The sequence below is a fragment of the Aedes albopictus genome, chromosome 3 (genome assembly GCF_035046485.1).
Source record: "Aedes albopictus strain Foshan chromosome 3, AalbF5, whole genome shotgun sequence".
NCBI lineage: Eukaryota > Metazoa > Arthropoda > Insecta > Diptera > Culicidae > Aedes > Aedes albopictus.
This window is the reverse complement of record NC_085138.1, coordinates 24,137,779-24,158,594: the sequence shown is the minus strand read 5'-3', so window position 1 is coordinate 24,158,594 and position 20,816 is coordinate 24,137,779. Positions and strand designations below refer to the sequence as shown.

At 42.5% G+C, this 20,816-nt stretch overlaps 3 protein-coding genes across 3 annotated transcripts; 1 reads left to right on the top strand and 2 right to left on the bottom strand.

The window, feature by feature from the left end:
• Nucleotides 1–7,938: 7,938 nt before the first annotated feature.
• On the top strand, nt 7,939–8,588 carry LOC115263981 (larval/pupal cuticle protein H1C-like). The gene has a single exon (XM_062857193.1). It carries the CDS (start codon nt 7,939–7,941, stop codon nt 8,353–8,355), a length of 417 nt encoding a protein of 138 aa, XP_062713177.1. The 3' UTR covers nt 8,356–8,588.
• Nucleotides 8,589–10,765: 2,177 nt separating this feature from the next.
• LOC134290147 (uncharacterized) lies at nt 10,766–14,590 on the bottom strand. Its single transcript, XM_062857192.1, has one exon. It carries the CDS (start codon nt 14,588–14,590, stop codon nt 10,766–10,768), a length of 3,825 nt encoding a protein of 1,274 aa, XP_062713176.1.
• A 561-nt stretch (nt 14,591–15,151) lies between these two features.
• LOC134290146 (uncharacterized) lies at nt 15,152–16,096 on the bottom strand. The gene has a single exon (XM_062857191.1). The coding sequence runs from the start codon at nt 16,094–16,096 to the stop codon at nt 15,152–15,154; it is 945 nt and encodes a 314-aa protein (XP_062713175.1).
• Nucleotides 16,097–20,816: the final 4,720 nt, after the last annotated feature.

Sequence of the window (20,816 nt, the reverse complement as noted above, 5' to 3'; positions counted from 1 at the left end):
GCACCTGCGAAGAAAAAAAAAATGTTTTCAGTAACTGCTTTGGCTAATCCAAATATCTTCAAACATCTACCCATGCTGTTTTTGTTGACAATATGCCTAGATGATTATCAAAAGAATTCCGAGATTTCCAGGAGAATTACAAGGGAATAACAATTTGGAATTGGTACTTAATAACACCCAACCTCTAACTATGTATTAAAGTGAAAATTCTTAAACAAATATTTCCAGAACTACTGAAATATTTGCAGGCAAAAAACCTGCAGAACTTGAATTTCTACCTAGAATTGTTTGTGGAATCTACGGTATAATTTTTGGCATTCAAACGATTTTAGCAGATTCGTTTCTGTTAAATAAAATGATTCCAGTCCCTAGTACCCCATTAGGTTTTGCCGTACGATCTGCCATTGATCAGCCAAAAATACAAGCCAAGAATTACCTTTCAAATTAAAACGCGATTTCTGCCAGTACTTGTTTGAAACATTCAAGCAAATAAATATTCAGATTGAGTGTTAGCAATTCCTCCTGGATTTTTACAACCAGATATTCGAACGAAAAAGGAAATGAAATCACGAAATGCTTTTGAATTGTGTTCCTGAAATTCTGTCGAAAATGTCTTAAAGAGGTACGTTGGGTAGGATTTCCTCTATTTTTTTATGAAATATAAGGGATATTATACAGACATTCATCAGAGAAAAATGTTTGGTTATTATTTACATGAATTTGTAGGATTTCGTTTTCTTTATCTCCAAGAGATTCTCCATACAGAAATCTACCCCAAAAAAATCCTTAAAACTAACGGAATTGTCTCCAAAATCAACAACATAAAACAAGAAAATCGTGTTAAGTACTGATCCTTTGAATTCCACTAAGAATTTGCATCCTTTGACAGATACGTATTTCGACCTCAATTTTAAGGTCGTCTTCAGTGTCTTGTACTTGAGTCGAGTCAAATATGTAAATGTGTATCTGTCAAAGGATGCAAATTCTTAGTGGAATTCAAAGGAACAGTACTTAACACGATTTTTTTCACTTACAGATATTTCCCTAACAATCCCATCTTCAACATAAAACAATATTTTTCAGGATTTTTATCCAGAAATATGTTCGATATTTAAAAGCACCTCCAAAGGTATTTAAATATTCTACACAAAATTTCTTTAGCATAAAATATATTTATAAACTATGGGAGATTATATTCCACAAAGATATTTCATCCTTATTTTTTTCTAACAACTTGCATAGTTTTTTTTTTGTCTGGAATCCCTTAAAATCCACGCAGGGTTGGCAAAAAATACTCAACGCCGTTTGCTGTTTTTTTTTTGTATTTTGTTTCTGACATATGTCAAGTTTTTTTTAGGTTTGAACATTTCTGTTGAAGTGTCTTTCATGAGATTCTAGCAAACAGATTTCTCAGTGTAAAGCATTGTCCAGTTAGAATCCGGACGCAAAGTATAATTTATTGTGACGCTCTAAATGATCATAATCATCATTCTTTTACAGCATTCTGATCATAAACTATTCCTCTTTTAATGGTGATAATTTCATCGATTTTCTTGCAACAAGTGAAAAGTTATTCCAGATTGAAGACAAGAGAAGGAAAAAAATCTTGCACAAACATGTTGAAAATTTAGTGTGGTGAGGTCCGACAGTCGCAAAAAATGTTAATATCTCCAAAACCATAATGTGTGATATGCTCAGGTGTTGTTGACCATGTCATGAGGAAGTGTCCCCGGAAGATTGAAGTTTGTCTTCATGGATTAATCTGCTTGGAATTCCAAGATTTGGCAGGAGGCTCGAGCTCAGAGCATCGTTTTCTCACATCACGATAATGACACCAAATGTGTACAAGGATGATAGCCTCAGGAATCGCGTCCTGTTTTTCAAAAATGCACACGAGACATCTGTAGAGGTTTGAGCTATTTTGGCGAGCAGTCACGACAGCCAGAGATGTTCAGTAGTATCATCACTGATGGATAGTGTTTAATAACGAAAAAACACTCAAATTTCGCCTGCTTGGGATTCACTGAATTGCCCATAATTTCGCAAGCAGGGAAATGTTTGGCAAAGTTTCTTTGGATTCCTAATCAGACTGGTAGAGGGTCTCAAGACACTACAAAGATGACCCGATTGTGAGACAAATACGCCGAAGGGGTTGATGCTAAAATTTACTACCATTGTGCAGATTTTTAAGGAAGTTAACACGGAAAAAATTTGATAATGTATAAAAAATTAAATTAAATAATTTTAATGATATTTTTCCATGAAACTACAATAAATTATCTTTGTTTTGAGGGCTTAACCTTTTCTGTTTGTTATTCCACCTCAGTTATATAAGTAATTATCTGCGTCCGGATTCTAAATGGACAATGCCTTAATTAGAACATGTTTATTCAATTGTTCGTGCCAAAGCAACTATTTGCTCATTATTTTCATATCCTTGGTTCCTAAAATAACTATTTTAGCCAAAACTAATCGCTACCAGTTCTAGGTTCTTTATTCTAAATAATCCTTCGAATACTTTCTCAAAACTTCTTCAAGTTTCCTATACAAAATAAGTTAGAAATTTAAAAATACATCGGAAAAAAAAAATGTTTTTTTTTTTTTCTATATTTAGACTTGTTCCTTTGACTTAGCTCTTAACCCATATCCAATCAGCGACGTAGTTACAGGTCATTTCTTTTGCACGAATACAAAGTTCGTTCGTTTGAAACAAAAATATTCATGTTTATTCGGTAAACTGATAAAATGTTCAAAACTAAAATTTCAATTTTTAAAACTATCTCAATTACACATTTATTTCGACAATACCCATTGAGGAGCCCCCCGTTCCACCACCGAGAGCATAAACAAAACTCAAATCCAGCTGCAACATCAAATAAGACTTCCTCCTGCAAAAAAAAAGGCAAGGTTTACCGAAAGTCTCCATGAAATCCCGTTGTTGAAAGTACAACACGGGAGGTTGGTTTTTCCAGCGAAGGAAATGACTTTACTGGAAAAACTTGTAATTAGAAGGCACGAAATGTTGCTAATTGGCAAATTGAGAGATGAAATTTGTGAAAAAAATCGCGTTCTGGTGGGATTCGAACCCTGGTGGCTAGGTATGCGGAGTGCGAGAGTAAGTCTCGGCTTCATATAAATAACTCGCTCGCACTTGTAGGTAGTGGGCACAAACAGGAGTGTGTTGTGGATTGGCATCTAAGCCGAAAAGAGAGATGAGTTTGTGAAATAGGAGTGTTCACGGTGCGGCTTCGGAGTCAGTTTGGCTTTCTATTCCGCAGAACCATTACCTGTTCTGTGGCTTAGTTGGTTAAAGCGCCGGTCTAGCGAATACGGAGTCGTGGGTTCGAATCCCACCAGAACGCGATTTTTTTCACAAATTTCATCTCTCAATTTGCCAATTAGCAACATTTCGTGCCTTCTAATTACAAGTTTTTCCAGTATGTTTCAGACATACCAGCTAACCTGGTAAAATGCCAGTAAAATGGGCAATATGTATCATTGGAAATGACTTTATAAGTTTAATGGGAAAACTAATATTTCCGTAGGGCCGACCTGCCACAAAAAAAAAAACAAAAATATTTATGTATATCTCTAACATAATCTGTCAGAAGATGCATTTTTGCTTCAAATGTGACGATCGATTTGTTCCAAACAGTTTTGTTTTTGTTGCCTGAACAAATTGGCAATTTATTTGAATTTACCTCGAATATTTTTGATTTAAACTCAGTTTTTCTCCGTGTGCGATTAATATTAATTATAATTATATAATTAATTATAAGAATAACACAATACACACGAGACGCGACATAAGACATGACTAATGGTAGAATAGGAATGTAAAATAACTATTTTAATCTATCACACAGCTGAATGCCACACCAAATGGACCAAATGTATTTCTAATATGATTTTTCCTAATAATTCGTTGTAATTACATACATTATTGCATACCAAGGTGCACAATGCACATTCGTAGATGATCACTTTACTGTTTCATGGATAGTTTCCTCCAAAGATTCTTCCAAAAATTTCTTCGCGGATGACTAGGAAAATTCTCATAACAATTCCTCCCAAACCAAGAATTCTCCCAACAAATTTCCAAGAATTTAAACTGACAGTACTTTTGGGCCGTATGCGAAGATTCTGAGGGATTTTTGCAGAAGTTATAACCGATACTTTTTGAATTTCTTTACAGAATTCTCTCGGATTTTTAAGGATTTCTGATGGGATTTCTGCCGGGAATCATCTAGAAATTACTTTACAGATTCTTCCTGGAATATCCGGGATTGCACAAACGGTAGTACATATCGTAAACCGAGGTCAAATTGATCTCTAGGTCGAAATTGATGAGACTTTCTAAGGTTAGATAAACCATATTCTAAATATTATCCTTACAAATATTGATTGTTTGATTTAGCTTTAATATAGAGACTTTCAGCCCTTGGATGGTTCGTCTTACTCCTTACAAATATTGTTTGATACCTGATTCCAGCAGCACGATACATGTGAAGAAACTATTAAAAGTATGCTTAATCTTACGGAAAAAATCTGATTAATTTCGACCCGGAGATCAATTTAACCCCAGTTTCAATGGTACCAAAGATTCCTAGTTTTTTTTTTTTTTATTTAATGTTGGCTGAAACACAACTGATGGAACTTCGGCCAGGGTACTATTGCCTACGTTGTGTGATTGTAAATTGAAAAGTTTAAAATGAGTGATTTTTTGGCCGTCCTGCCATGGCGGAGGCAGAGTAGAGACTGTGTATTTATTATTCAGCCATATGAGGTACAATGAAGATAGGGCTATTGCACATATTTAAGCGTTGTGCAAACAACAACTTATTTTCGGAGAGGAAGCAATTTTTGAAGCAACTCCATAGAGTTCTATAACTTTTCGAAAAATTTGGCGAGATATTTTCAGTATTACGAGTTAGCGAAATGAAAATCTCCCAAAAGATGTCCTCGAATTTCTTTAGAAACACTCGCATCATGAATTCAGCTAGGAATAACTGGGACCGGATTTATGGGCAGAGGCAAGTCAAACCATGATCCCCGGCCCCTCATATTTAAGGGACCACCACAAAATCACAACAAAAATCAAAATTTGAAACCAAAAAAAGAAAAAGTGCAATTTATTTATACAAACATTTTTTGATTTAATTTTCAACATCAGTTCGTCAAATTTGTGTCTACTGGCAATGTGATATATTGTGCTCTTTGTTGGAAAGATTACAGCTCGCTATCTATTTTACCAGAAATCCTGGATAAAATCTTTGCCTAAGTTCTAGAGGAACTCAGAATCTCTGTATAATTGAGAGTCGAAAAGTTGCTGCTAAATATTCTTGTAATAAACAATAACAATGAACAATGCAATAAGCCTTCGAAAATTGTTGAAGATATGTATTTCGAGAAATTTTCCACGAAGTTCCTAGAAAAGTTATGGAATTATCTACCCGAGAAATTTAGGGGAACTTAAGTATTTTCGGCCATTTCGTTCTCTTCGTCATGAAGAGTTTTTTTTAAACCTGTTGAACTCAAAGTGGGCATCAAATCTTTCCCAATCTAGCTGAATTATATGATCAAGTTTCAGGCAATCTGCCCAACAAAACCCAACTAACAATCACTCATTTAACAGGCACCATTATGACGAATTGATTCAGCATAATGTTGAATAACATTTGAATTATTTTCACGTACCACCTATGTTCGGGTTTTGTTCACACAAATTTGGAGAAGTTATAAAGCATCATGTCACACAAATTTGAAGAAGTTATAAAGCATCATGTTGTGCACCAACTTAATTATTTGTTGTTCAAAGCGGTTTTACAAATGCACAGGAAAGTTGTTATTCAGCTGACAAAAATGACTGAAAATAAATAAAATGCAAAAATGTTGAACCTCTCACGAGAGTAATTATTTGCTCTCATGTTGAGAACACCTATTATGAAATAAGAATTACATATAAAATTACCTAAATCCGGATTAGAACTCGAGACCTGTCAATTGCCAGCCGCATGCCTTCCTATCTGCGCCATCCTAAAGATGATGAGATGCGACACCCAAAGCAAAACATAATCTTCCCATGACTCAATAATGATCACTCCTAAACTTGTGTTCAGCAGTGGTGAATTAGCAAAGCACGTGGTAATCAACTGAACAACGCCTCATACTTCAACAGCTGTTCAGCCCAAAACACGTGTTTTCCATTCTGATTTCGCTGTCAATATTTTTATCTCACGGTAAGAAAACTTGTATCGAATGCGGCCAAAAAGTGTTGGTACTTATTGAAGATATTGTTTGCAGACGTACTAATTGCGATATGAATATGTTTTTATTTTTATTATTTAATTTAAAAATGTATGACAATATGTAGTGCGTAGTAAACTCTTTTGTTAAGGAATCAATGTTTGTCGAATAAATTTCTTGTTAAACTTTTGAAAAGTGTTTTAATTTATCATTGTTGATACCGACGAGGAAAGTCGAACATTGACTACTTTCTCAATTGAAAAATCATTTAAACAGTTATGTGTAGAGCATAATTTTAGTTCAGCTATCATTACCATTATTAAGCAACAATTCAGCAAGCTTGCTTGTTTGTGACTTGCAATTGTTAGTTGGGAAACCCCTCATGACGAAGAGAACAAACATCCCGGTAATACCCTAAGTCACCCTATTTTGAAGAATTTTCCACAAAATTCTTAAATGAATTTCAGAAATGTGTACCCAGAACTGTTAAAGTGGCTCTTATTAGATTTTTAGACAGATTCCTAGATGAAGTTGCTTAAGAAAATCCTTGAGGACAATATTTTCTTTTTTTATTTTCAGAGAATTAAAAAAGTGCCAGCATGTTTTGCCTAAACTCTGCCGGGACTTCTATCAAAATTTTTCTCAAAATTTCACAGGAGATTCTATTACAAATGAGCTCAGAAGTACCCTCTGGAAATTATCATGGATTTCTGCAAAATTAGTTGAAAAGTTTCTATTAGAATTTTCGTAAAAATACCAATTTAGAACAGCGTTTCTCAAACTATGGGTCGCGATCAACTTGTGGGTCGCAGACTGATTTGGTGGGTCGTGAAGGCTTAACTTATGCTAAACGATAGTAATCATTTTCAAAGTTTATAAATGAAGGGGTTAGAAGCAAAGGGGTGTATGTGACAAAAAATCCACTTTCGAGTAAATAAGGTTTAAAGTTTATCACCAACTTTACATCCCATACAAAATGTATGGAGTCTCAAAGTCGACCTATTTTTTCTTGATTTTTTGTAATTTTTCTATTCATCGTAAAAAGAATCTTAAAAAGTTCCTAAAGATTGAAATCTGAAGATTTTTTTTTGATATGCTCTTTTGTAAATTGATAGTTATGTATTAATTTCTAAAATTTCTTCATGTTTGGTAAAATTTGCAGAAATCAGAACAGTTGAATAAATTATTCCAATTAAATAGGGGTATAATTATAAAATTAAATTTATAATTAGTTGATTTGAATTAGCAAGAAAGATCTATGCGACTGTAGCACTCAGAAATTGTTGCCACCTTTTCAGACGGTAAAATCAGCGATTACTATTTTAACTCTACATTAAAAAAAAACTGAATATATAACACCGAAACTGTCGGGTGTAGAGGTGAAAAAAGGTTTTGCTGATTTTACCGACTGAAAATGCCGAACATCCCAAATATTATTTGACTTATGTTATGAAAATACGTGCAGGTCGCCAAATTTAATTGCTGTCAAAAGTGGGTTGCAAGCAAGGTCAAAAGCGTCGATTCCCATTGGAGCACGTGGATTTCTTTTCTGCAATTTTAAAATCTAATATTTTTTCCATCGAACATGTGTTTCTGTTTTGTACATAAAAATTACAATAATTAATAGCCTTAGCAAATTCAAGAAATTGACAATAGTATCCTGCTGAAAAGTTATTGAAAAAGTCAATCCCAATGTGTTTGTCTATTCCCCATATCATGATCATTTTGCTATTCGTCTTAGTTTTCCATAATTTTATCCTCTATGCCTCTCATCCTCAGATTGTCCTACTTGCCGTTGTCGCCGCCGTCTGCGCCGAAGAGATGGCCTCCGAATCGATGAAGACCAAGCGCGGTCTGCACCTGAGCCTGGGCTCTTACCACGCCCCAGCCGTGGTTTCCCACTCATACGTCGCCCCAGCACCGTTGGCCGTGGCCCACCACGCCCCACTGGTTGCCGCCGCCCCAGTCTACACCAAGACCTACGTCCACCATGCCCCGGCCGTCGTACACCACGCTCCTCTGGCCGCGTACCACGCCCCAGCCTACGTCGCCCACGCTCCGGCCGTCGTTGCCCATGCCCCTTACTACAGCACCTTCCATCGTCGTTAAGCTGGAACATCGATTCCGGTCGGTCGGTCGTCGGTCGGTAGGGGCCATCAAGGGAACCCCCTCCAGCACCCTAGAGCTAGAACATAAAATCCACCATCAAACCGTCCATGCTAGGATTAAGACTACTCAGTATGCCTAAAGTGTGTGTGTAAATAGTTGGGAAAACCATGTGAACCAAATCGTACTATACTTTCGTTTGGAAAATACAAAACCATTTGCGGATATTATGAAAAGATATGTTTCAATGAACGTGGATTGTCACAGAGGCCTTACTTTACTTTGCTTTACTTCACTTTACCTTACTTTACCTTACTCTACCTCACTTTACTTTACATTACCTTACTTTACCTTACTTTACCTTACTTTACTTTACTTTACCTTACTTTACCTTACTTTACCTTACTTTACCTTTGTTCGCGCGGTACACTGCGGTTTTCGGACACTAGAAGCAACTCGTTAACTCGCGACAGTTTTTGGGATCGAAACACTTTATTTACGCGAACAGAATACGACGAAAGACCTCTTGTCTTCGCGGCGGTATATTTCAATCTGATTAATCTATTTATAATAAACAGCTGACCGGCGGCGGCGATCGAGAGGCGATCGTATGTAAAGCGTATGATTGCTACCTGCGGATCCGATCGTTGCCCAGAACGAAACGGGCCAAGGCAAAACATGTGGCAGAACGGGATGACTAACAGTACGACGACTGTGGAACATGTTCGGTCACTCATTTTATCCCTTGCTCTACCATAAGCCGGCCGCCTTGAAATACAAACAATTTCAATACCTCCTACTCTACTAACTAACGTGCGTGTTCAAAACTAGCTTAGGTAGTAATACCAATGTGAACAAATTCAATTTCGCTTATATACTATGTACACTGCTGCTGCTACTGGTGACGACGATAATGAGCCAACGGGATGACCTTGGCCTATATACTGTGCACCGACGGGCTGTCGGTTGCCTATTGCTCTTCATTGGCTTGGACGGATGGCTCGGTGTTGTGTTTTTCCTCGGTTGGATGGAAAGGTGGATATAATATCGTGTAGGAATTTCGTGTAAAATCGGAACAACTTACCTGGCAGACAAGTTTCTGCGCTGGAATTCGTTCCTTACGGTGATCAGCTGTCTGCCAGGACTTGTTGACAACCGATGTGCTCCATAGGGTGGATGGGTGGCGAAGTGTGGACTGTAATTTTCCTGACGTTGATTAATGTTTCGGGCCTCGGTGCATTGCAGCGACTTCGACCTTGGACGACTGGTGGCGTGACGATGATTCTGGCTACTTCAACGATGACTTCCTGGACGACTGATGACGATTCTGATGGACTTCTTGACAGACTTGGACTACTTGAGCGCCGCTTAGGGGTAACTACCGGCGACTTGGCGATAGGATGTGCTTGGCTTGACAGACTTCAACTTGACGACTTCCACTGGGAAAAACTTGGAGTTTTGATTCGATGCTGGCGACTTGATCTCGGAGTTGGTTGGCTGCGACTGAGGCATTCCGTGCCGACTGGGACGTTGGTGACTCTGAATGAGATGAGAGGGTGCTTTTATAAACGAAAATTTGAATACGAAAAAGACTTCCCTGGACGGAGGCCCTGTGGCCTCCGGTGGACGCCCGAGCGGCGACGACGATGACAGACTCTTGCTTCCTTAAACCCGTTGACGTAGATACTTGACACGATGACTTGGTGCATGGTTTGGACGGATGTTGAGGCAATCTCTGTGCCGCGGGTGACGTTGGTGGACTCTGAATAATATGAAAGGGTGCTTTTTCATATGTAATGCTAAAAACAATAATGACTTGCCTGGACGGAGGCCCTAAGGCCTCCGTTGGACGCCCGTGTGGCGCCGACGGTCCCTCTGACGACAACGATGGTAGTTACGAACGGTCCTGTTCTCGATGACGATGATGTTTGTCGGTTTCGCTGCTATCCGTGGCGGTTGCGACGGATCCTCGATGCCAAATGATCTTCACAGGTTGGCCATACCCGTGGGAAATCGTGGCGGGAACCCGGGAGGTTGAATTGCGCACTTCTTCCTCCAAACGCAACGGTAGACTTTTACCTCGAAACATCAAACGTTTTTCTGACTTTAGTTTCAGGACATGACGAAATACTACCACTTCTAGCCATTTGCTAGACTGACGAAACAAACTGGACGGGATGAAACGATGCACATGCAACAACCACCAACGTACACGACACATATTACCTCTTCTTGGACGACAATGTACGGAAGACAACTCAAATTTGACTTGAGTGTCGTAAGTTTGGCTGCTCCACACGGCAGGGAGGCATGTCTGGAGAAAAATGATCGGATTACTTTTTCGAAAATTTAACAAATACATAACTTAACTAGGGTTGCGGAGATCTTTTCGACCTCCGCCGTTGGAGGAGTCCTAGTTCTCCCCTTCGCCAGATGGAAAATTATCTCGGATTGGCAGCACGCAGATCTTGGATATCGCTCGCTGGTAACTGCCGTCTTTAGTCCGCACGGTCACAACTCTGATGTTGCCGTCAGACCCAGGGTGAACCTCGGTCACCCGTGCCAACTGCCACTTCAAGGGTGGCAAATTCTCCTCCTTCAAAACAACCATAGTACCAACAGCTATGTTGTCCCTCTGCCTCGTCCATTTCGTCCGATTGTGAAGGTTGGACAGATACTGCTCCGACCATTTCTTCCACAACCTCTGGGTGAACTCCGTCATTCTTTCCCAAGCCGAAAGTCTATTCTCCGGAACTCCACCAAGATCGGGTCCCGAAATGGCCGTCAGCGGCCGCTGGATCAAGAAGTGTCCAGGGGTGAGGGCTTCGAAGTCGTCCGGATCGTTGCTGATCGGGGTCAGCGGTCTTGAATTCAAGATTGCCTCTGTCTGTGCCAGCACCGTTTGCATCCTGTCGTATTCCAGGCTGCGGGTGCCAATCGTTCGCTTGAACAGGGTCTTGAACGACTTCACCGCCGATTCCCACAGTCCTCCGAAGTTCGGTGAGCGGGCTGGAATGAACCGAAACTCGATTCTGTCCTCTATCGTCTGTCGTAGCACTGCATCCGTGAACTGCTGACTCGCGAACAGCTGGGCTAGCTCATCCAGCTTTCGCCGAGCGCCGACGAAGTTCGTCCCGTTGTCGCACATTACCAACGAAGGTTTGCCACGACGCGCAGTGAACCGTTGCAACGTCGCGAGGAATGCCTGCGTCGACAGATCAGCCGCTAACTCCAAATGCACCGCTTTGGAAACTAGGCACACGTACACTGCTACGAAGCATTTGATCGGTCGGGCTCGACGCTGCGGGTACACAACGTGGAACGGACCGCAGTAATCGACGCCGACTTTCTGGAACGGGAAACATGGCCTGACTCGCTCGGGGGGTAGATCGGCCATCAGCTGCTCCTGGATTTTCGGTTTCGCACGAAAGCACTGCACGCATTCGTGGATAACCTGCCTTGCGAGATTCCTGGCGCTCGTTGGCCAGAATCGCTCTCGAACTGCCGTGACTATCTGCTGTTGACCAGCGTGGAAGTGTTTACGGTGGTAATACACTACGACGATTTTCGTGAAGGGATGCCGATGGTCGAGTATGTACGGATGCTTCCTGCTATCCGGAACATCCGCGTTCTTCAGCCGGCCGCCAACGCACAATACGCCTTCAACTAATTGGGGATTGAGGTTTGAAATTCTAGAGGAATCCTGCACCTGTCCGTGTCGAGCGATGTCCGCGAATTCCTGTGGAAAGCATTCCCGCTGCGAAAGCTTCACCAGCTCCTTGACTGCGTCATCGTACTCCTGGGACGTGATGCAGCCTACTTTCCGACAGGACCGATTCGCCGGCGATGAATTCCACTTGAACCGTCGAATGTGAACTGTCAGCCGAACTAGATCCACCAGCGACGAACGAAGTCCGAAGATCTCACTAGGGGAAACAGCGGGGAGGGCCGCGACAATCGCTTTCTCCTCTAAGTCTACCTGGTCGAGACTGCCCTCGTCGATCTGTGCCGAACTGGGCCAGTACTGGTTGTCCAACATCAACCATTTCGGTCCGTGAAACCATCGAGACTCGTACTGAAGCTGCGCTGGACTCATTCCTCGTGAAATAATGTCCGCCGGGTTATCCTCACCGGCGACATGCTTCCACACACTTCCCTTGGTAATGTGCTGGATTTCGGAGACACTATTCGCCACAAACTGCTTCCATCTCGCAGGTGACGATGAAAGCCAGCAGACGACGATCGTCGAGTCTGTCCAAAAGTGGCACTTGGTGACGACGTTGATGTTTTTGGCGACTTTCTCGTATAGTTGGGCAAGGAGAAGTGCCGAGGACAACTCTAGGCGAGGTGTTGACAGCGACTTCTTATTTTTCTTCAAATTCTCGAGCGAAGCCACCCGAGATTTGGAGGTCAGCAGGTGAACTGACACGTTCCCATCTGCTGTCACAGTACGCACGTACACGCATGCGCCGTATGCCTTGTTCGACGCGTCGCAGAATCCGTGCAGCTCAACCGTTTCAGTGCTACGGCTCGTTCCAACCCATCGGGGAACTGCAATCCCGTCTAGGCCTACTAGATTTCGCCTGTACTCACGCCACTGCTCTTGAAGCTGCGAGCTAAGCGGTTCATCCCACTCGCAGTCGTGCTTCCAGAGATCTTGAAGGAAGATCTTCGCCTGGATGATTACCGGACCCACCAGTCCTAACGGGTCAAACAGTCGAGACGCATCAGACAAGACGCAACGCTTCGTAATCTTCGCGGCCTCATTCCAAGCTGGCGAACTGAATCGGAAGCAGTCCGTGCTAGGCTCCCATGTCAAGCCTAACGTTTTCACGGCGGCGGTAGACGAGTCTAGCTCCAGAATCGAGCGCTCATCTCTCAAACCCTCCGGCACCGCTGACAGCAACTCTTTGCTGTTAGAGTTCCACTTTCGCAAAGAGAATCCGGCAGACTGCAGTAGTTCTATCATCTGACCTACGAGAATCTTTCCTTCTTCAATATCGTCTACGCCGGACAGCATATCATCGACGTAGAAGTCCTTTCTGAGGACCTTTGCAGCTGCAGGATGCGACTTTTCCCCTTCATCTGCCAGGCGCTGCAGACACTTTGTTGCGAGGTATGGAGCGGACGCTGTACCGTAGGTGACTGTCGTGAGAGCGAAAGTACGGATCGGCTCAGAAGCGCTATCTCTCCAAACGATCCTTTGCAGCTGCTGATCGGCTGCATTCATCAGTACCATGCGGTACATTTGAGCGACGTCTCCTACGAGGGCGAATCGGTGCGTACGGAACCGGAGTGTGATGTCCACGATCATGTCCTGCACAACGGGTCCCACCATTAGAGCATCGTTCAGCGAAATCCCACTGGAAGTCTTGCAGGAGGCATCGAAAACGACACGCAGCTTCGTAGTCGTGCTGTCTGGCTTCAGAACAGCGTGGTGAGGTAAGTAATACGACAACGCGCTCGCATCATCGTCGGAAAGCTCCTTCATGTGGCCCATGTCCAGATATTCGCGCATGAACTCCACGTACTGCTTCTTCAGTTCTGGATTCATCGCGAGCCGCCGTTCTACCCCCAAAAAGCGCTTGATTGCTGTAGATCTGGAGTCGCCTAGCTGCTGGATCATCCGCTCCTTCTTCGGCAGAGTGACTACGTACCTCCCTTCTTCGTCCCGAAATGTCGTTTTGTCGAAAAACTCCTCGCAGGCCGATTCTTCGACCGACAGCGTGCTGGTTGACTGGCAAGTCTCTACTTCCCAGAACCGGGAAAGTTGATCCTGGATCTCCGCCGTCGAACAAACGTGGGTTAGGGAATACGTTGCAGCAGTCGGACCCTCGGGAACAGGACCGGAAACAATCCATCCGAACACGGTGTCTTGTAGAGTCGGGCCGTCGTCTGTTGCCCTCCGCCGTTCGTTTTTGAGCAGCTCCATATAGTATTCTGCTCCGATGATGATGTCTATCGGTCCCATCTCAAAGAACTTGGGATCCGCTAGCAGCGAGGGATTCGGAAGATTCCACGTTGCGATGCAGAAGCTTGCTGTCGGCAGTGACACAGTCAACTTCGGCAAGACGTGAAATGACATTTCTTCGACGAACGACGATATGTTCGGCGACCTTGGACCTACTACAGCGGTAATCAGCTTTGTCGACACTGCTTGCGACGATCCAATGCCTTGAATCGACAGGTAGACTGGCGTTTCGTCTAGCTTCAGCTTGCTAGCGAAACCTCTTGTCATGAGACAATGCTGTGAACACGAGTCGAGCAGAGCTCGTGCTACCACGGGGTTGCCGTAGCGGTCTTCAATGCTGACAAGTGCGGTCGAGAGAATGATGGTTTGTGTCGGTGTAATTGGGAGAGCTACATGTGTTTGGCTTGTGGTGGCGTGTTCTGTGGCTGGCTGAGTGTGTGAGTCTGGTGTGTTTGCAGTGTTAGCAGTCCGTGTCTGTTGGTTCGGTGTTGGCGGCTTGGATTATGGCTGTCTAGGTTGTGGATTGACTGTCGACGGTCTTGACTGCGTGGGTGGAACGGAGGATCTGGGCGCTTCAGAGTGCAGCAGTGTGTGATGCTTCTGATGGCACTGATGACACGTTCCCTTCTCGCAGGTTCTGGCGAAATGTCCAGGATACAAACAATTCCGGCAGAGCTTGTTCCTATTTGCAGCCTCAATCCTCTCCGACACGCTCATCCGCTGGAATCTTGCGCATTGGAATACAGAGTGTCGTGGCTCGCTGCAGAAATGACACTTCAGAGTGGATTTGAAAGATGTGTTGCACACCGCTGGACGAGATTGTCGTTGCTAGATGGGAACCGTAGGCCTTGATGGAGCGATCGACTGTAGAACGGAGCAGTGACTCTTCAGAAAGTCCATCACAGCGGGATACTGTGCAACTTCCTTGCTGTTGTGGTGGGTTTCCCAGTGGCGCAGGGTAGCCATGTCTAATCGGGAACAAACCATATATGCGAGAATCGTGCTCCAATCCGATGGTTTTTCGCCGATCTTCTCCAGCATCTGCAGATTCTTCTCGAAAGCGCTGATTAACCGGTTCAGCTCCTCGTAGCTTTCCTTCTTGAGTGCCTCCACGGCGAAAAGTGCATCGAGGTGCGCCTTGACGATCAACTTCTTGTTTTCGAAACGGCTCTCCAACGCCTTCCACGCTACCGCGTAATTGGCTGTAGACAAATCGATGGAGTTTATTTCCTGCAGCGCATCACCGGACAACGAAGACCTCAAATAGGTGAACTTGTCGACTTCCGTGAGGAGGTTACTGTCGTGAATAAGACTCCGGAAGCTGTCTCGGAACGGCACCCATTCGTGGATCTGTCCTGTGAACGACGGCAGCCTTATTTCGGGGAGCTTCACCTTTGCAAACTGGGTTTCTGTTTGCGCATCCGGTGCTTGCGACGTGGAGCTCTTCAACGTACTGCATCCAATCGACTGGAAGGCCTGCAGTTCGGACTTCAGCGCGTAGTATACATTTTCGAAGTCCTGCCGTACCTTGTCGTTCTGCTCGACGAGCGCTTCTTCATCGCCATCGCCGTCCTCAATCGCATCCTCCAAAAGCAGCTCGATTTGTATTCGGATCTCGAGAAACTGACTGAACAGCTTGTCCAATGCTTCCAGTCTAACGCTCACTTGTCCCGCATCTCGCTTCGTTTGGAAACCACTTATAAACTGCTGGATTCCTTCCAGCGATTTTCGCAGCTGGTGCTCCTGCTTGTTAAGCGTTCGGAGGTCAGGCATAATTGGTCACAAATTGCACTAACACTCGCACTAACGATCGAGGTGGGTAGCTCAACCGAACAAAGTACAAAGTCACTCCACTGCACTGCACTTGCACAATCACTAAGCACTTCGATCGACTCGACAAACCACCCAACGCGACCCGGTTGACAGACTTACAACCCAAAATACGACAGCAGCAGGGGAACCAACCTTGGAAGTAGAATCAACAGCCAACAAAATCCAGCGAATCCGTGACCAAACAAGACCTTTGGGCGGACACCAGGGCTACTGCACTTAAATAAAGATGGACTCACATCACATGCAATCAATAATTTATTTTCAACAGCCACAGAGTTTAGAATGGCGTTTCATGCAATTTACGCCACCACAATTCATGCACTCTACTCCCTGTTTCTGCGACCTGCAACCGTCCTCGTTGTCCGAGTTCCTCGCCGGGGAATGTCCGCTGTCCGTTCCGGTGTTCTGGTTCCACCTCTGGGATTCTCGCCGTCGCAGGAGATGGCCACTATCCGCTCCTGTGGTCTCCACTTGTTTTTCACTTTCAACACTACCGACGGCGCAAAATCTTCTTCACGATGGCGCAATGGTGACACTATTCACTCTGTAGTCCGCTTTGTCACTGTTACTGCACAATGGTGCAATTCGAGGCACTGTCCGTGGCACAAAATGTCCAAATCACTCGCGCCGCTGTCCGAAAACCTTCGCCGGGTACGGAATCCGGCTCGAAGGACCAAATGTTCGCGCGGTACACTGCGGTTTTCGGACACTAGAAGCAACTCGTTAACTCGCGACAGTTTTTGGGATCGAAACACTTTATTTACGCGAACAGAATACGACGAAAGACCTCTTGTCTTCGCGGCGGTATATTTCAATCTGATTAATCTATTTATAATAAACAGCTGACCGGCGGCGGCGATCGAGAGGCGATCGTATGTAAAGCGTATGATTGCTACCTGCGGATCCGATCGTTGCCCAGAACGAAACGGGCCAAGGCAAAACATGTGGCAGAACGGGATGACTAACAGTACGACGACTGTGGAACATGTTCGGTCACTCATTTTATCCCTTGCTCTACCAACCTTACTTTACCTTACTTTACTTTACTTTACTTTACTTTACCTTACTTTACCTTACTTTACCTTACTTTGCTTTACATTACCTTACTTTACCTTACTTTATCTTACTTTACCTTACTTTACCTTACTTTACCTTACTTTACCTTACTTTACCTTACTTTACCTTACTTTACCTTACTTTACCTTACTTTACCTTACTTTACTTTACTTTACCTTACTTTACCTTACTTTACCTTACTTTACCTTACTTTACCTTACTTTACCTTACTTTACCTTACTTTACCTTACTTTACCTTACTTTACCTTACTTTACCTTACTTTACCTTACTTTATCTTACTTTACCTTACATTACCTTACTTTACCTTACTTTATCTTACTTTACTTTACTTTACCTTACTTTGCCTTACTTTACCTTACTTTACTTCTTGGCTGAGGAAAAAAACATACATTTAGTGATTTCACTGGATTCGACAATTACAGATATGTGCAATTTTAATCAAATCTCGGTCTTCTGACATTTTTCTTTCTGGTCGTTTCCACCAGAGCTGACCTTGATCCCTCGAACCGAAGCTTAAACCAAGCCCTCCCATCATCACCCATATCAATTATCGACCAATTTGCCATCGAATGGGCGATAATCCATGAGAAATTAATACCATTGACCCGTTTCGCACGCGTGTACTGATTTCGGAGAAAACCATATCAATCCATCAACTACCAACGGCGAAGGAAAGCCGGACGACCGACGCGACAGCTTGTTCCCTGTACTTAGTTCATCCACATGTGCCCGTGACAGAGTGTCAATCCGAACGCGACAGTTTAATACCCCTTTATGTTCTTTTCTGCGTTGTATGTTGCACCGTTAACACCCATCACTCGCCATCATCATCCCCGTTTGGCGACCAATCGCCAGGCGGAACGTGTTGTCCCTGATGGTTCCGGTGGGTGTTAGAGTAGGTCACACACTCACCTGGGTCGTCATATATCGCTTCAATTCAAGGATTATTCACAGGGACAGAGCTTGTTTCTCAGAAAAGTGGTTTTTGAGTTTTTTTCCACTCTTGATCACTGAGAACTTACCTTTGACCTTTATTGCATTCGTACATCACGTGGCAGGCGTATCCAGAAAAGTCGAGAAAGCTTCTATTGCAATAAGACCGTAGGGAGTTAAGCCCAGATATCATCATCGTGGCCTTACTGAATAGGTGCGACTTTATCGCCAAGGTTTCACAGAGCCCAATTTCCCCATAAGGACCAAATTCCCACGGTTGCACCTCGAAGCAACACTTTGTTGATGGTTACTGCCTAGGTTACTGCTACGTTTGACGTCACTTTTGCGCGAACCTATGGCCTATGGCCTCGACAAGAATGGAATTTGCCATTGAAAAAGGATGTGCTGCTGTTAAATATTTATCGCGAACTTGGAAAGCACCTTGTCATTGTTGTTGCACAGGTGTTGCTTTTCCCGTTTGAATCAGATCCTGTTCGCACTTTTGTTGGGCTGAAGTCAATTCTTTCGATGCCTTTTCTAATTAGCAAGAAACAAAGAAATGATGTGTTCATTTGTAGAAAGCTACTGCATTGATAATTATTGCAATTATAATTAATTGTATTTATGATAAATATAGCCAACAATAATAATACACCATCAAAATTACAATAATCATTTCCGGCTACCGCTTTCTTTCTTGGTCACACCCAACGCTCGAATTATTACTTGAATATAACTTGAAATCGACTTATTACGCTACATTTCACTTCACTTACGTTTTTTTCTCGTTTTGCGTATGACGGAGGAAACCGCACCAAAGCAGCAGCTAGCCGAATTATTCTTCAACGCCGTTCAAATTTCACTTCACCAGATTCACTTATTGAACTGATATTCAATACACACCCCGTGAAAGCTCTGTGGGACTTCAAAGTTGGTTTTCACTGCTGCAGAATGCAAAAAAAAAATCTGCTCAATCAGTTCAATTAACTATTTTATCCCGTCTGTGAATCGTAAACAAACAATTTTTCTTCGTCCTAGAGGACGATGCAAGCAAATGTGTACGTGAAATTTATACATACGGACATCGTAATTCACAACTACAGAGAAAGATGTCTTCGTTGCTCTGTGATAGCATACACTGAAAGATGACTTGAGGTAATGAACAGCATAAAAATGTTTTTAAATTTACCATGGCAAAACGTGATCATCGACCAACAAACGCTTCTTGTATGCGTTTCGTTTTCTCCCACATCAACCGATTGGATAGCCGAGTGGTAGCGTGCGAACCTTGTGATCTCAAGGTTCTTGGTTCAAATCCGGTTGCCAACAAAAACTTTTTTTAATTTTAAATCGGGTCTATGGTAAATTTGAAAAGATTAATCTGTAGAACTGAAACGAATATCAGACTGCACAAATTTAGTAACGTTGTGTATTTAAATTGACCATCAGAATAGTAATTTCAACCGCAAGTCGTCTTTCAGTGTACTCATCTGGTGTGCAACCATAATTACCAAAATATTTTTGTCGTGATTAAGGCTGCATGTGTCTGAATTTACTTTTGATAACTGAAACAGGGTAAAGTTTCAATTAGCGAACGAAATTCGATAACTGCAACGTCTAACAGATACAGGGGGTGGCCAAAATGTTTGTGATAGGCAACTTTTTTTTCTATCACAAAAAAAGTTCAACATGCTATAACTTTTCATAGAGTGCATCAAAAAATCTCAAATTTTGACTGTTTGTCAACCTATTATATGTGCATCATTGGTACAAATTTGGGCACGATTGATTAATGTTTTGCAAAGTTAGAACCATTCGGGTAAAACACTATTTTTAGACAACAAATTTTTGAGCTGTCATATCTCGGAAACTAGTGAACCGAATTGAATGAAATTTTGAACGTACACTGACACTATGTAAATGCTTCACAAACTAATAAAACTTAGGTACTTTTTGAACGTTTAAAAAGGTAACCTGGATTGACACTTTTTGGATTTATCTCGAAAAATGTATTTTTTTTACCTAAATGTCAATAAACTTTAGTGTTGAAATCCGAGGATTTAGTAATTTTTGTGCGGTATTGTAAATTTGACTTATTTTCCTCTATATGGGTAAAAATTTCAGCACGGTGTAACTTAGTTCGCCGTGAGAAAATATTACATTTTATAACGTCGTATTAAGTATCAATATATTGTTGATTAACGGTTCCCTGGTTTCCGAGATAAGACAGTTCAAAAATTAGTTGTCTAAATAATAGTGTTTTACCCGAACGGTTCTTACGTCGCGAAAAATTATTCAATCGAGCCCAAATTTGTACCAAAGATGCACATATAATAGGTTGACAAACAGTCAAAATTTGAGATTTTTGATTCCCTCTATGAAAAGTTACAGCACGTTGAATTTGTTCGTTGGAGAAAAAAGTTACCTATCCCAAACATTTTGGCCATCCTCTGTATAATGTTTATCAAATGTTGTCAGCGCTGACACTAAAAATCGCACAGAGCTACCAGCCCGTATTGAAACAAAGTTACCCTAGCTTTACGCTCCCGAGATCTCCTGGTAGGCCCATGAAACTCCCCGAAAGAATCGTCCCTGAGAGGACCCTGAGACTCCCTTAAACGTCCTGAAACATCACGGTATCCCCATAAA

What these genes read in the sequence shown, in the direction of transcription:
- LOC115263981 (XM_062857193.1), top strand. Translation starts at nt 7,939, where the DNA reads ATGTGTTTGTCTATTCCCCATATCATGATCATTTTGCTATTCGTCTTA.
- LOC134290147 (XM_062857192.1), bottom strand. Translation starts at nt 14,590, where the DNA reads ATGACAAGAGGTTTCGCTAGCAAGCTGAAGCTAGACGAAACGCCAGTC.
- LOC134290146 (XM_062857191.1), bottom strand. Translation starts at nt 16,096, where the DNA reads ATGCCTGACCTCCGAACGCTTAACAAGCAGGAGCACCAGCTGCGAAAA.